General features: G+C 45.3%; 1 protein-coding gene across 4 annotated transcripts in view; it reads right to left on the reverse strand.

The window, feature by feature from the left end:
- Positions 1 to 14,733, reverse strand: part of MYO7A (myosin VIIA) — a 70,821-nt gene that overhangs the window by 15,424 nt on the left and 40,664 nt on the right. For 3 of the 4 annotated variants that reach the window (XM_063326815.1, XM_063326804.1, XM_063326795.1), the window contains 8 exons: positions 14,444 to 14,620; positions 12,430 to 12,519; positions 11,021 to 11,148; positions 9,613 to 9,739; positions 5,307 to 5,426; positions 4,402 to 4,575; positions 2,949 to 3,176; positions 997 to 1,167 (listed from right to left, as the gene is read on the reverse strand). In XM_063326815.1, the coding sequence (XP_063182885.1) occupies positions 997 to 1,167; positions 2,949 to 3,176; positions 4,402 to 4,575; positions 5,307 to 5,426; positions 9,613 to 9,739; positions 11,021 to 11,148; positions 12,430 to 12,519; positions 14,444 to 14,620 (1,215 nt within the window). Of the gene's footprint in view, positions 1 to 996; positions 1,168 to 2,948; positions 3,177 to 4,401; positions 4,576 to 5,306; positions 5,427 to 9,612; positions 9,740 to 11,020; positions 11,149 to 12,261; positions 12,520 to 14,443; positions 14,621 to 14,733 lie in introns of all 4 variants that reach the window. The other variant, XM_063326786.1, reaches the window with a different exon arrangement.

A 14,733-nucleotide genomic window follows, 5' to 3' on the forward strand; every position in this document is an offset into this window, starting at 1 on the left:
TACAACCAACATGAAACACAAACCCAGTTACAGCCAGGAAGCGATCAAACAAAACCAATTCACATCACCTGAAGGTCTTGGAACTAATATTAATTTAGATCTCAATGAGGCTAAGGGCCAAAGTCCTAAAGTAACAAGCGATAGGTTGGACAAAGTCCTGGTAAAATTTTGGTTCCTACTTCAACTCTGAGAAGGCTGGGCAACCATCTAGAGTGACCAGGCTGTGTGGGACTCATCTCAGCTAACTTTGGGTTTCCCTAAGGTAGGTGTCTAGCTTTCAGCTTGACAGTCCTTTAGCTGGAAACTAAAGACACTCAATAGCCCTTAAGCATAGGCATCTAGCTTTATTTAGGACATCCTCAGATACCTGAGACTTGTGTATGTAGTTGACAGGCTGACGGAGGACCTGCAAGATCCGACTGGATTGCATCCCTGGGTCTCCATTGACAGTAATGGTGGGTGAGACTCCTAACACACACGGAGATGCTTACGTTTTAGGGGTCTTAATCTGAAGCTGGCTCCTGCTGTTAAATGAATGCCGATTCTCATGCCTGGTTGACTAACCCTCGTGGCTGGTCATGAGTTAGGGGTAATGAGTTATGGAATGTGTCACTGTGTGAGGGTGTCAGAAATATTCTTATGGAAGTCAGGGAGGTTTTATGCAATGCCTGGCACAATAAGATCTTGACATTGCCTGAAGACATGACCTGCCACTGTAATACAACCAATAACATCACAATCCTGTGTAACAGGAATGAGATGTAGAGGTGGCCTTTTGCTTCTCATGGTGAATCTCTGCAGGTTGTCATCTTCTCTCAGATCTTGCCTCAAAATCAGTGGTAAAGCTGGATACAGCTAATACAAACCCTGCTCTTTCTCTTTGATTTAGCTTCAGGCTGGGCCAAGAAGTAGGCTATGATGTGTGATGTATGTTTAAAAGGCACACAAAGCTACTGTTGCATGCCTTGGTCCTGCCAGGTAATCTATTGTCCTCACCTTTTTATGTGCAGCTATAATGAGCTGAGCCCATTTTTCCACTGTTTTTGAAGCTGTGATCTCTCTGTCCGGAATGTAGGATGGAATTAGATTTAGCAGCCTTTCTAGTACCATTTCTGACCCATAATCCACATAGTACTGCTGGGAAGCCAGTTCTGCCAGGTCTTCTTCCTGTGGGAGCCAAACAAGACAAGTTAATGCTGTTACCAGGCCATCACCTCAACAAACATCCTCCATCACTCAAGGAGCTCTTTGTGGAGGCTGGATGTACTGCTGCTTCAGAATGGTGTGGGGATGCTTCCTTCCAGCAGAACTTCAGCAGTGCTTTTCGCACATCCAAAGTTTAGGAGATTGACTACTAAAAGCTATGACTAAGACTTAACATCAAAAGAATGCTTGCATCAAAAGAAGCATGACAAGCAGGTCAAGAGAGGTGATTCTGCCCCTCTACTCAGCTGCAGTGCTGCCTCCAGCTCTGGGGCCCCCAACATAAGAAGGACATGGACCTGTTGGAGCAGGTCCAGAGGAGGCCACATAGATGCTGGGAGGGCTGGAGCCCCTCTGCTGTGAGGACAGGCTGAGAGAGCTGGGGGTGTTCAGCCTGGAGAAGAGAAGGCTCCGGGGAGACCTTAGAGCCCCTTCAAGTCCCTCAAGGGGCTCCAGGAAAGCTGAGGGGGCACACTGGATCAGGGGGTGGAGCAATAGGACAAGGAGTAACAGTTTTAAACTGAAAGAGGGGAGATTTAGATGATTTATTAGGAAGAAATTGTTTACTGTGAGGGTGGTGAGACCCTGGCCCAGGTTGCCCAGAGAAGCTGTGGTTGCCCCATCCCTGGAGGTGTTCAAGGCCAGGTTGGACGGGGCTTGGAGCAACCTGGTCTGGTGGGAGGTGTCCCTGCCCAGGGCAGGGGGTTGGAACTGGAAGGTCTTTAACAGTCTTTCCAACCCAAATTATTCTATGAACGTGTTCAGGGACCAGCACCATGCGACCCTGTATTGTGTGTGAATGTGTTTGTCCCAGTCTTTCCTTGTAGTTCAGTCTGCTTCTGATGCCTGCAGTCAGCAGTGGGTGGTTTTGCTACGGTAGACAGAGTTTAATGATTGAAAACTGTATGTACCCATCATTTCTCATACTTGAGAAGCCCAGCAGCTGAAGCCCTTGTGCATAATGCAGAACTGTAAAATGTCCTTTGGTGCAGCTACATTCCAAGTACTTTGGGGTGAAATGATAATGAGATACTGAAAAGATAATAGTACAAGGAGACCAGAAGCAAGAGAAGGGGAGGAAGAAAGGGCAGGATTTCTGATAGGATAAAAGAGCTGCAGTTAATGCAATATAGATGGGAAAAGATGATTTAGTTCCCAAAGTGACTGGACTCTACCAGACCACAGGAGAATGATTAGGTGTTGGGGAAGAGAGTTATCTTCAAATTGACACCTGGATGATTTTAAACACAAGCAAAACAGAATGTGATAGACATTGTCAGAGATTTTGATGTCTCTTGAGAGGCTTGTTTCAGTGACACTGGAATAATTCTGTAAGCTCCCAGAGACTCTAGAGGCATAGGTTTCTGCTGCCAATGTCCCTTCAGCGTACGTCCAGATATCCCAAAAAGCATCTCTCATGTCTAAGGGTTAGCACGATTCACCAAACAGGATCCTGCTGTGTACTCCTGATCTGGCGATCTAGTTACAGGGTCCTTGTGGCCCTCCAATTTGAGGCTGATGGATGAAACGGCTGTTCACTCTTGCATCCAGAATTCACCAACAGAGAGTGCTCATGTGGCACGTGGGAGTGCCTGGTCTCTCCCCAGCCAAGAGGATCTGATTCCTGCAGCTCCGGTTTCCCAAGTGAATACCATAATCCCCAAGCTAGCAGGTGTTCAGGGAGGAAGATTTCTCATCCCCTTTGATGAAACCTGGTGAGACCAGTGGTTGCCGAGGACACTTACCTTGTCACACCGGTACTCCCCAAACTTAACCCCTCGCACGATCTGTTGGTAAATGAGATTGGTGGCCACATTATCCTCGCTCGGGTTGTGCCAAGGAGTGAAGATCTCCTTCCTGAAGAAGAGCCGCCACGGTGCATTGCGCTCCTGCGCCCCCTGCTCTTTGGCGTACTGCTCGCACTGAGACACAGCATCCATCACATGGTCATTGCCGCTCCCCAGCGAGGACACCTAGTCAGGGCAGAGGGAAATGTGGCATTCACCGGACTAAATGCCGACCTCTCTAGGTAGAGTTATCTATCTCTGAGTCACTCATCCAGACTTCCTTTCTAATCAAAATAAATCAAACTATCTATGTCTACTAGCCAGCCAAGACTGAATAGGTCTACAGCATCGCTGGGTGAACTGTTTTGTTTTGAGCCCCAGTTTCCCAACCAGAATGAAAAGAGGGCATCGACGTGAACTAGCAAAGCCAACAGTCCCATTATAAAGTATTGTTAATTCATACTGTGCTTTCAAACGCTCTGTTTCAAAGTCATGGGCTTGGATCCAACCATGCTAAGCATCAGAGCAACCCAGAATAAACAGCCTGTCCTGTTAGAGAAGATGTAGCACCTGTGTCTTCTCACGGTGGCCCTAAAGCACTGTGTCTCCTCAGAATGCACATCCCTGGATGAGTATCTCCTCATAAAAGACCAAGAAGACAGAGTATAAACCATTTTCTTCTCCACCCACAGGCAGAGGTGGCCACATGCAGAGGTGTGAATACACTTCATCCTCTTACACAGCAGCTCTAGGAATAATTCTGTTTCACTGGCTTGCAGCTGTCGTCTCACATGACAAAGTTTTATCCTAGGTATATTTTCCTTTATTTATGGAATTTTTAATGGAATTTCTGAAAAAAAGGTATGTTTTTAGGTTAAGTAAATCAAGTTAAATGCCAATGCAGGTATGGGACTTTGGATTTTAGCTTGTTTTGGAAGCTTAATTTCAACACCAGCTTTACAATTAAATGTAGTTCCTCCCTTGCGTAAAAATCTAGGCTGTTTTTTTTTTTTTTACTGAAAATTCAACTTGAAGTAGTTTGACTGAGAGTAAGAATGTAGCATCACGGAATAATGTAGATGGAAAGGCACTTCTGGAGGTTTCTGGTCCAGCCCACTGGTCAGAATAGGTCCTCCTTTGATCAGGTTGCTCTGTGCCTTCTGCTGTTAAATTCTGAATATCTCCAAGGAGGGAGATTTCACGGTGTCTCTGCAACCCTGCTCCAATGTTTGGCTGCTCATATTGTGAAAACGATGCTGGCATCTGCACTGTAGAAATGTTCCTTCCTGACCTTGAAGCTGGTTGCTTGCTCAGAGCACGGGGTCCTTCTGCCCTCTGGAAGATACGTGACAGCAAGGAGAACCTCCCTCTTCTTTTATAGGGTTAGTCAGGAACCCAATTTAAGACATACCTTGTCAAAAAGTGCAATGTAAAGTGAAAAGCCAAATCGGTCCTTCAGGCTGATTTTGTCGGCCAAAGAATTACAGAGCTCTTTAGCGGTTGTTGCAGAGTCGGTCAATAGGGTTTTTGTTGTCCCATCCATAAATGTGACAGGCAGCATGATCGGTTTCTTGGATTTGGTTGCCTAATGGATTAAAGTCAAACTTTGTAAAGGCATGTGCATTTCAGTCCCATTGAGACTCTTTACCTACACACTCTTCCACCCAACTGTGGTAACCATTTTGTAATTCCCGATTCCACTGAGTGGCTGCTTTTCAATACTACCATAACAAACTTCTCAACAGGATAATGTACAGTCAGCCACTGAAAGCACTTGGAAGTCCCAGATTTTTTATTTAATACATTCAGTCATCAAAGTGTCTAATCCAGTAAATCCAAGCATGCCCAAGAATGCTCCCAGGCACTGGAGCACAGTTGTCTATGCTAGTAAACCAGCATAGAAAATGAGCAATTATGGCACAGGCTGTGCGTCTTCTAGCTATGGATTTCCCTGAACAAATCCCGGGGACCATTCCCAGTAGGCAGTTTGCCTGCAGGCACCTTCATCTGGAAGACAGTTTCCTAGCAAACATGGGGGCTTGCTCCGTGCCAGCTGGCCTCAATGCCCAAGAGCACTCTCGAACACATTTAATTTACAAGTATTGATGTAGCCAAAGGGATTGATCTTCAGCATACTCTGGAGCAAAGCCAGGATGCCTGAGGAATGCAATAGCTTGGAAATAACTGAAAATTCTTGAGAGAAATAAGCATTTTGTCACGCGACTTTGTGTCCTGCCAGAGATGTGGTTCCCATGACAGTGAAAGGCTCAAACCCTGAGCCCCAGCTGGCTGGGGAGGGGATGGAGGGGCTCGTACCTGCAGCTCCAGCCAGCTGGGTGGCTGCGTCCTTGTCCCGTTGGCAAACGTCCGCCTCAGCCTCTCCTCGCAATAGGGAGCATAACCCGGGGGGCCTCCGTTGATGAAGTTCCTTAAATACTGTTGGCAGCAGGGAATGCATGGGTTAGACCATCAGCTCTAGAGGCCAAGCATTTGCAAAGGTTAAAAAGCAACAATTTATTGGAGAAAAGCCCTCTGGGACGGTCAACGGCAGTGATAACGCTCAAGCTCAGGATGTTCCTACACCACATGTCTGGAAGCTGAGAGTAGGACAGTCTGCACCTTTGCCTTGTCCTTATACTGTGCATTTCTGGCCTCAGTGCAGATAAAATACCAACCTAGAAAGAGCTTTGATCGAAGCTAGTGCAGACACTTTTCTGTTCCTGCTACTGCCGCCACTTATTTCTATCTCTGTATTTAAGGTTATATTACAAAATGTTATTGAGTGTTGGCCAAAAAGATGTGAGTGAATGAAAAAGACCTGTAAGAATGTAAAAGAACCAGGGGAACTGTAGGCAAATGCCACTCAGAACACTTAGCTGCCAGTACAAAAGATCTTTCACAATTACTTTGAACAGATGTTCCTCTAGTCAGATTTTAAATTGCATTTTACACGATCCTAAACCAGAATTTGAAGCCGTCCACTGTATGTTAAAAACACAACCACATTATTCTAGAGAAAATGAAATCCAGTGACTTCCACGATATGAAAGATAATACATTTAAAAATATTACATAAATATCTCGGCCAAAAAGGTAGCTAAGACTAATAGTTCTGTAAATCATATTCTTCAGAGAGACTTTATAGATAGATAAAGAGTTCTCTGAATGATAATGCGTAGCTGTTCCTGCAGTAACACAGACTGCTCTATAACACTGTCAGTCCATAAATAACACGGGTAGGGAGACAGATATCTCTATCGATTATAACATATAGAGATACTCTGAAATAAGTATGTAATACAGTCAGGTGACATGGACGGGAGCTGTTGCAAAAGATTGCAAGCAGCTGATGCTGCGTAAAAGTGTAGTTTTAATTATGCTGTTAATAATGAACTACGTAATTACATGTTTTTTGTCTTTCTCCTTCCTTGTGACTGAACCTTCCCACCAAAGTCCATTATTAGTTGAAAGAAAGGTACAAAGAATAGTGGTGCTTATGTGCCTTGACCCCATGCTTAGCATATGATGCGATAAAGGTGTCTAATGGGATCCAAAGCGTGGCCTTCATCTTTGGGAGCAGGAAAACTTATGGAAGGCTGCCTCATTATCAGCTAAATCCTTCTCAAAATGTTCCATCATAACTGATGCTTCCGAACGTTGTGAAACAATTTCAAGGCACAACCATCTCCTGAAATTTCTCATCTTTTTTTTCCATAATATTGCTGGTATTAAAGTTAGAGCCTAGAAGTTTTAGGAGAAAAGTAACCAGGAGTTTGATACAACATTCACTGCATGGAAGAGTATAGGAAAGAAATGCTGAGAGATATTTACCCTTGTACGCTTTTTCTTTTATTAAAATGGTGGATAATTACTGCTAAATGAGAGGTTAGGGCATCATTTGAAAAAAGCATGAGGTTAACAAAATTACATCTAGCTAACAGGCTGATAGTTAACGCATGGCTACCATACATTCAACGGTAGCTATTGCATGCTTAAAGCAGTAATAGCAAATCAGATAGTAAATCACAGTAAATCAGATTTTGGCTGCCTACTAACTTCTGAAAACACGGTATTAGTAGATTAAGAGCCTGAGAGTAAGGTCTGGGACTGACATGGAGTTTACCTCCCAACCCAGAACAGACTGGACTAGGTGGCCTGGGTTAATGTAGCTTCAAAACAGAAGTGTTCACTGAACTCCAACAAACTTCCAATATTCCTCTCCTTTTCACAAAACAAAAAAAGTGAGTCTGAATGGGAACACACGAATTTGGGGGCCAGAGTTAACATTTCATCATGAGAATGCTTTATCTCAAAACATAAGCTGGAAGGTGTCAGAGATATTCCCGTGGATAACTACAGTGGCCTCAGAGGAGCTCCAAGACATTGTCCAAGTCACCGCCTGTGTGTTGCTGTTTGCAAGGCTTGAAGGGTAACCACAGTGTGGGCTGCTGCAAGGGGTGTTCACACTCATACTGGATGAGCCTCGGTCACCACAGGGTCCCTATGGGGACAGAAACCTCTCTGGAAGGATATTCAGAGTGGAACCCTGGCTTATGGCCTCAGCATTGCCCTCTAGAGGAGCCCAACTCTTTCCTTGTCCTGTAAAGAGGAGGCAAGCATCTGAAATCAGACCGTGTGACTATCGCCTTTCATCTCCAACAGCCCCATTTGCCCAAGGTTCAATAGAGCTGATCTACTGCCCAGGATGAATAAGGGCAGAATCAGCATAAACCCTCTCCAAAGCTGTTGGGAATACTGCCACGTATTTCAGCATGGACCATAACTTTGGATGGAGGTCTGAGTCTTCGTAGCTACCCATAAATTATTTCTGAGAAGTGTTTCACTCACCTAAAATAATCTTCCACTATTAAAGATTTAAACCCACACAACCTCCTGTGGCATACTTTCTCAGCTCTCATTTCCAGACATAATTTAATTTTCTGCCACTTTGCCAGTGATTTATCTGCTTTATTAGATTTCGTACTGTCAAGGCCTGGGGATGAAGGAGGGATTTCTATTCTTGGCTTCAGCTCTTTCCGTGCTGAGGACTGAGTTCCTGATCTGATATCTGTGGAAATCAATGGAACATCTTTATCTCCAGCAGGCTTGGGAGCAGGTCCAGGCTCCAGCACTCAAAGATCTGAGAGGGACAAAGGAGGTCTTGTCATGTCATGGCCAAGCAAAGACACAGTGCTGAGTCTTCTGCCCAGCCAATCTCTTAGGCACGGGATTGACTTGAGCAATCCATTGGTGTTAATCAGACTCTAGGTGTGTAACTCATTTGGAAGGCAGGCTGTTCAAATCTAGGCAACAAAACAGAGACTTTGCCCAGGAAAGAAAAGAAAATCCTTAAGAACCACCAGATTTTCAAGTGTGTTAGCCTCTTAGCATCTCCCACCGACTTCAGTCCTGCTGATCCACCGTGCTTCTGAAGTTACATTACATGTCATCTCTCAGGTGGCTATTTGGAGTTGGACGTTTTCAGTATGTATGACACGTGGTGGGGCAAGTTGTAGTATGCAGAAAGCAATTATAAGCAAACATACTTCCAGGTAAATTAAACCCTTCCCTTTCTATGTACAATTTTTTATATTAAGTTATATTTTTAATTAGCTGTGTAGTACTATTCCTTGCCAATTTTGTGAGAGTACATGCCTCTGGTCATACTGTCAAAGCCAGTAGATTCTTGAATGAATGCATAGACCTCTGCATGTGAGAAATAGGGGAGAAATGTGGGCCATTCCAGGTGTCCAAATTCCACTTGCAGCCTCCCACAACCAAGTTTCCTGCCAGAAGTCACTTAATCACATCTTCATACATCTAAGTGCGGGAGGCATCATCTGAAATCATAGAATGGTTTGGGTTGGAAAGGACTATTAAAGGCCACCTAGTCCAACCCCCCTGCCATGAGCAGGGACATCTTCATCTAGATCAGGTTGCTCAGAGCCCCGTCCAACCTGGCCTGGAATGTTTCCAGGTCTGCGGCATCTCCCACCTCTCTGGGCAACCTGGGCCAGTGTTTCAACACCCTCAGTGTAAAAAATTTCTTTCTTATATCTAGTCTAAATCTTCCCTCTTTTAGTTTAAAACTATTAGCCCTTGTCCTATCGCAACAGACCCTGCTAAAAGTTTCATCCCCATCTTTCTTGTAGGCCCCTTTAAGTATTGAATGGCCGCAATAAAGTCTCCCCGGAGCCTTCTCTTCTCCAGGCTGAACCCCCCCGACTCTCTCAGCCTGTCCTCCCAGCAGAGGGGCTCCAGCCCTCCCAGCATCTCCGGGGCCACCTCTGGCCCTGGTCCAACATGTCCATATCTTTCCTGTGCTGAAGCCCTGGGGCTGGATGCAATACTGCAGGTTGATTGGTTGTCTGCATTCCCTTAAGAGTCACAGGAAAGAGAGACACTTCTCAGGAGTGAGTCATATGATCCACTTAAGACATTGAGCTTGGGATCACATACACTTTTCTTTCTGATTAGGAACTTTATGTTACTTTATATTCCTGGGAAAGATAAAGACCAGGATTCCCTCTACTGTGAAACCCAAGAGAAAAGCTTATCCCATGGATGGAAAAAATAATGTATTGGCAGATAATTCACAAGACAAATATCATCTACAATTTACCTTTACAAACTTCTCAGAAGGAGCAAAACATCCCACACAGAGGGACATCAGGATCCAGCCCCTGGCGTGGCTGCTTTTGGATGGGTTCTGGGTCAGCTGCTTGCAGATTTGACAGTAGATTTCATCCCTGCAATAGGAATTAAAACAAAACAAAACAAAACAAAACAAAACATTAGATTTAATGAGGTGTTGTTTTTCAACATACAGCAAGTCCCCATCTGCATGTGTTTGACAGTTAAAAGTTCATTTTAATCGCAAGGATATTAATTTAACTGCCCTAATGATGGTCACCCTGATCGTTGCACTGTCTCTAAAATGCCATCCGTCACCAGCTGAGATTCCCCACAGCTGACTGACACTGCTTAGAGAAAAAGGGAAATAAAGGGGAGTCTTAAGGTTCAGGCAGCTGAATGTCACCTCTAGATGATGGAGTCTACCCTGGTTTCTCATAAAGACTTCCCAGTGATACCAAGAGAGTCTCCTAAACTAATTTTCATAGAGGGCCATCCACTGGGAGTCTTCATTTGCTGGCTGTTCCTCTTGAGAGGCCTGAACTTGCTTTCTGGAAGTGTTGGGAACTATCAGCTCCAGCAGAGGTCAAGTCATCTACAGTCATGGGTATCTCAATTTGGGATTTAATGCCCACTTTTGACTTTAACCTTAGTTCTTTACATGCAAAATGAGGGACAACAGTACTTCCTTATCTACATGGGAGGCAACAAAAATGTTAGCCAACCTATTACACTGACAAACCCCACTGGAAACCCCACTGGACACTACCAGGTCTGCCTTCAGAGCAGACTTTGTGCAGAAAAGTAATGCTAGGGGTTTCATGGTGAACTGGGAGGGGCAAATGAAAATGAGAGAAGCTGGTCATCAGATGAGGATGCCCACCCTGTTCCTGGAGTGAGCAGGTAAAAGGGTGTGAGACTAGGTAAACAAGGACTGTTTATAACACACACACACACACAAATGGGTTAAACCAAAAATGTGCAGTTGGCCGTACTTTGGCATTTTCCAACTTTTTAATGCTTAATCTAGCAACTGAAATGAGTTTTTTTTCAGTAGTATGCCATTAAGAACGGTCACACAAACAACAGAGATCTAAATGGTCAAATAGAAAACAATGGGTAGCGAACAACAGGAGTGAGCAGTAAAAAACCAATCCAGTAGTCACTAGCACTTTCCGAAGTGTTTGAGTCCTTCTGCGCGGTCCTTCCATCAGGCCTGGTATGGACAGTAAGAAACATGACCCAGCCCATACTATACAACACAAACAGAAAAATGATATAACGAGAGCTTTGTAAAGCTGCACGCAGTAGCAAAATCATTTGATTAGCTCAAGAATAGCTCAAAGAAGGAGGAATGAAAAGAATGGCATGTTCATGCCTTTGTCTTGATTTCTAACCTTAAGGCTGGCCTGAGGATGCCATTACCAATAATGAAATGGAGCTTCTCCAGGTTGGAGGTGGGTCGGTCTTCGAGCATGCTATTACCCTGGAGTGTAGACTCACCATCGTGAAGTCTCTTTGTCACCTGCCAACCAGACACATTGCTCTCTTTCAGTACAGCCAGTTAGTATGTCCCCCCCGCCTCCCCCCCAGCCCATCCCAAATGTGTGGTGCTCCCCCAGGAGGACTCCTCCACCAGCCAGGAGGGGGCTCAGAAGTTCTTCAATCCAGCAGTTTAACAGCAATGGGAGGGTTTGACTTTGTTGGCTTTAACCACGTATGGTGAAGCTGAAAACAGTCCTGTTTAGTCACGCTCCCACCTGCTCCATTTTTGCCCAGGCTTTCTACAATGACACCCTTGTATCCCAGCTCTGAGCTGGTCCTGCAGCTGGGAAAGGGCCACCAAGGATCTTTGGAATAACACCCGCTCTTTGCCAAGTAGGACCTGCCCCTTTAGCTCAGCCATATTAAAAAAACCATTAAAACACTGGCAAAATGGACCCACTCCCCATGCTAATGATGCAGCCAAAAGCGCATAAGCATGGTGCTGTTTGTGAGAATAGGGATGGCATTCGTCTGCCTACCAGCTCTCTGTCTTGGATAGTCAACCCAGTCTCCATTTAGAGCCACTGGAGAAAGCCGGGCATTTCTAGAGTGAGTTCACTGGATTCGTAAGCTGGACTGGGTCCCATTTCTCCCCACTGACCCTAAAGGAAGGAAGGTGACTATCTCAGAGAGCACTCTTCACACTCTCAAGCAGCTACAGCCAGGTGAGATGTTCCCTGCTCTGAAAGTGGACAAGGTAGTGTGTAAGATGCCTTTGCATTGCTTTCATCCCCCCCCCCAAAAAAAAGAAACCCCTCCAATTTATGGCTCCTCTCTTTTAGAATGGGATTTCCAAAAGCTCTCAGATAAGGCTAACTGCTCCCACAGGGATTTTTTTCCCTGACGCTGGAGAGGAGCAGAGGATGGGTGAGCGCTTTTGGAGACCCCCACCCCTGCTACCTACGCTATGGTGGAGGGCAGGAAACTAAAAGCAGGGATAACATTCAGACCATCACAGAGTGGTGGGAGGTATCGGCAGCTGGATGGAGGGCTGTGAAAGAGGGAAGGGAAGGTGCTGGATGGATGGAGAACGGGAGCCGAGGGGAGGCCGGCGTGAGGTGCAGAATGACTCAAGGAGACACGGGAAGCCAACCTTTCCCCTTAAACACTCCTTAAATCTTTCAGGCAGAGAGACAGGTAGCGCCAAACCCAGAGGAGGGCTGGTTCTATGTTGTCTAGGGAAAAGCAGAAGAGAGTCAGAGAGGGCTGCAGACAATCCAACGGCACTTGTGCTGCCAGGCGGCCAAGCGTCTCCTCTCACCTCCTCCGTCAGTTTGGATTTCTTCTTGAGTGTTAAGGAGACCAGTTTGTGCCGCACACTGTTCTTCTTGTGCCCGTCAATGTGAGTACTCTGCAAAGCAAGAGGCATGGAGTGCAATGTGGTGAGGCCCTGCCCGAGTACGTGCTCACCCTGCCTCCCCTGGGCTTCCGCAGAAGGCCATAAATCCTGGGCACAGAGTGAGATATTTCAGAGGCTGGTGGGAAACGCAAGTGTGGACCCATATTGCTGTGCCCCCCGATAACCTTGGTCTGAGTCTGAATTTTGTAGACACTTTCTAACCAACGAGCCTCCCCCAGCTCAAAACTACCTATTGGGAACATCTGAAAAAAATTATGTTGAATAATGCCCTTAATAATTTGCTTTACCTTTTGGTCAGCCCTGAAGATGTCATGCAGTTGGACTACATGATAGCTGTAGGTCCCTTCCAACTGACATACAATATTCTATTCTATTCTATTCTATTCCATTCCATTCCATTCCATTCCATTCCATTCCATTCCATTCCATTCCATTCCTAGAGAACAAGTGGCTGATTCAACTTATGTCCACCCCGTGCTGCTGTATCCCATTCAGGTTTGCTCCTGCATCGCAAATGAGAGGAGCAAGACCGTGCTCTGAGATGAGCCAGTTGCACAGCAGGTTTGTGAGCTGGAAGTTATCTAGCCAAGGATTCATGGACAGGTTTCATCGCCGTTAACCAGCTCTGTGTTCTATCAGATTTCTCAGAAGAATAAATTTGATGTGAGACAGACCCAGGCACTGACTACATATCATTAAGTTATTGTTGGCTTTCTACTTTTATACCAACTTTATGCCACTGGTGGGATTACAATGGCATGGGCAATCGCTTCACTTTTTGACCCAGTTACCCTCTCCCCATTTAAACAGCTTTGGAAAGACTGTGATTTTACACCAGATCAACACTTTGAGACCTGCAGCTGTGGTGATTTATATCCATTATAAAGCCAAGTTGGTACTGTAAACCTGGATTTGCGTATCATGATGCTCAGGGTCATCTCAGGCATCTCTCTGCACTATTGTGCACTCTGCAGAGCAGATGTAACCACAGACAAAAATGACAGCTTAAATTTTCCTTCTCTTCTGTACTACCTATGTCTCAGTTGGCCAAAGTATGCCTTTTTGTAATAAGCAAACAAGAAATGACAGGTAGAAGGAATGAAAGGCGATTCTCGCTGTATATTTTCACGGAATTACAATCCAGGTGAGGCTACTCTCCTTCTCAGGTAATTCACTGAAAGCGCTGAATGATATCACTCTCTCTAAAAATTCGGAGATTTGTTAATTTATCTCTGCAAATGCCGCAGGGGCTTGTCCAGATGATACTACAGAAAACTTCTTGAAAATGCAACAGTGCCATCTAGAAAATCCCAATACTGGTTAATATCTTGTCCTATTAACTAAAGCCATTGCCAAAGATGAAAGCATATCAGCGCTATGGACAGTGGTTTATCCACAGCAATGTCTTATCTGGGAGGGGTCCTAAGACAAAGTCCTCCAGTGACATCCCAGAATGCACTGAGGATCCAATACGGATTCTTTTTTTGGATTTCCACAGCTTAATCACCTGGTAACTCTTTATTTCCTGCTCCAAGATTAAGGGCACATTTTTAATTTAGTCTATTCTGACCCAGGGCAGATCAAAAAGAAATCTCCAAATGAGAGATTGATGACACAGGACATCGCGCTCCCCCCATGTATTTCTGCCCTACAAGGAGGAGAAGAGACATCCAAGCCCCATGAGGACATCAGGGCACCTCCCTTACTGTCTTGCTGGGGGACATTCAGGTATCCCTGTGAAGAAGAAGGGACAGGATCAACACCTGACACACGGGCAATTGTCCCTTCATAGCATAACTGCAAATAAAGTCGACAAACTGATTGTCTGCAGCAAACCCCACAAGTAATTTCTTTCCAACGCATTTCAATATCCAACACCTAATAACAGCGTCTCTTTTATAGCCGCAGCAGTTACCTCTCCTTCTCCCTGCAGAGCCTGCAGTTCTTTCTTATAGGTCTTTTTCCCAAGAGTCTCATAGATTTTTGTCATCACTGGTATCTTCTCGCCACCATCACTCATGGCTGTGTGATATTTCGGCTCAGGGAGGTCTCCCATGAAACGGAGGACAGTGATCCATACAGCAAGTGCTGCCTATTTGAAAGGAAAGATTAACTCCATTAGCTCACACCAGGGCAGTGGCGGGGACGGTCAAGCCGTGCTGAATGCACCAGCATCACCACTGTGGTCTCCCTGTACGTCTGCAG

This window comes from Chroicocephalus ridibundus, chromosome 1 (assembly GCF_963924245.1).
Source record: "Chroicocephalus ridibundus chromosome 1, bChrRid1.1, whole genome shotgun sequence".
In the NCBI taxonomy this organism is placed as follows: Eukaryota; Metazoa; Chordata; class Aves; order Charadriiformes; family Laridae; genus Chroicocephalus; species Chroicocephalus ridibundus.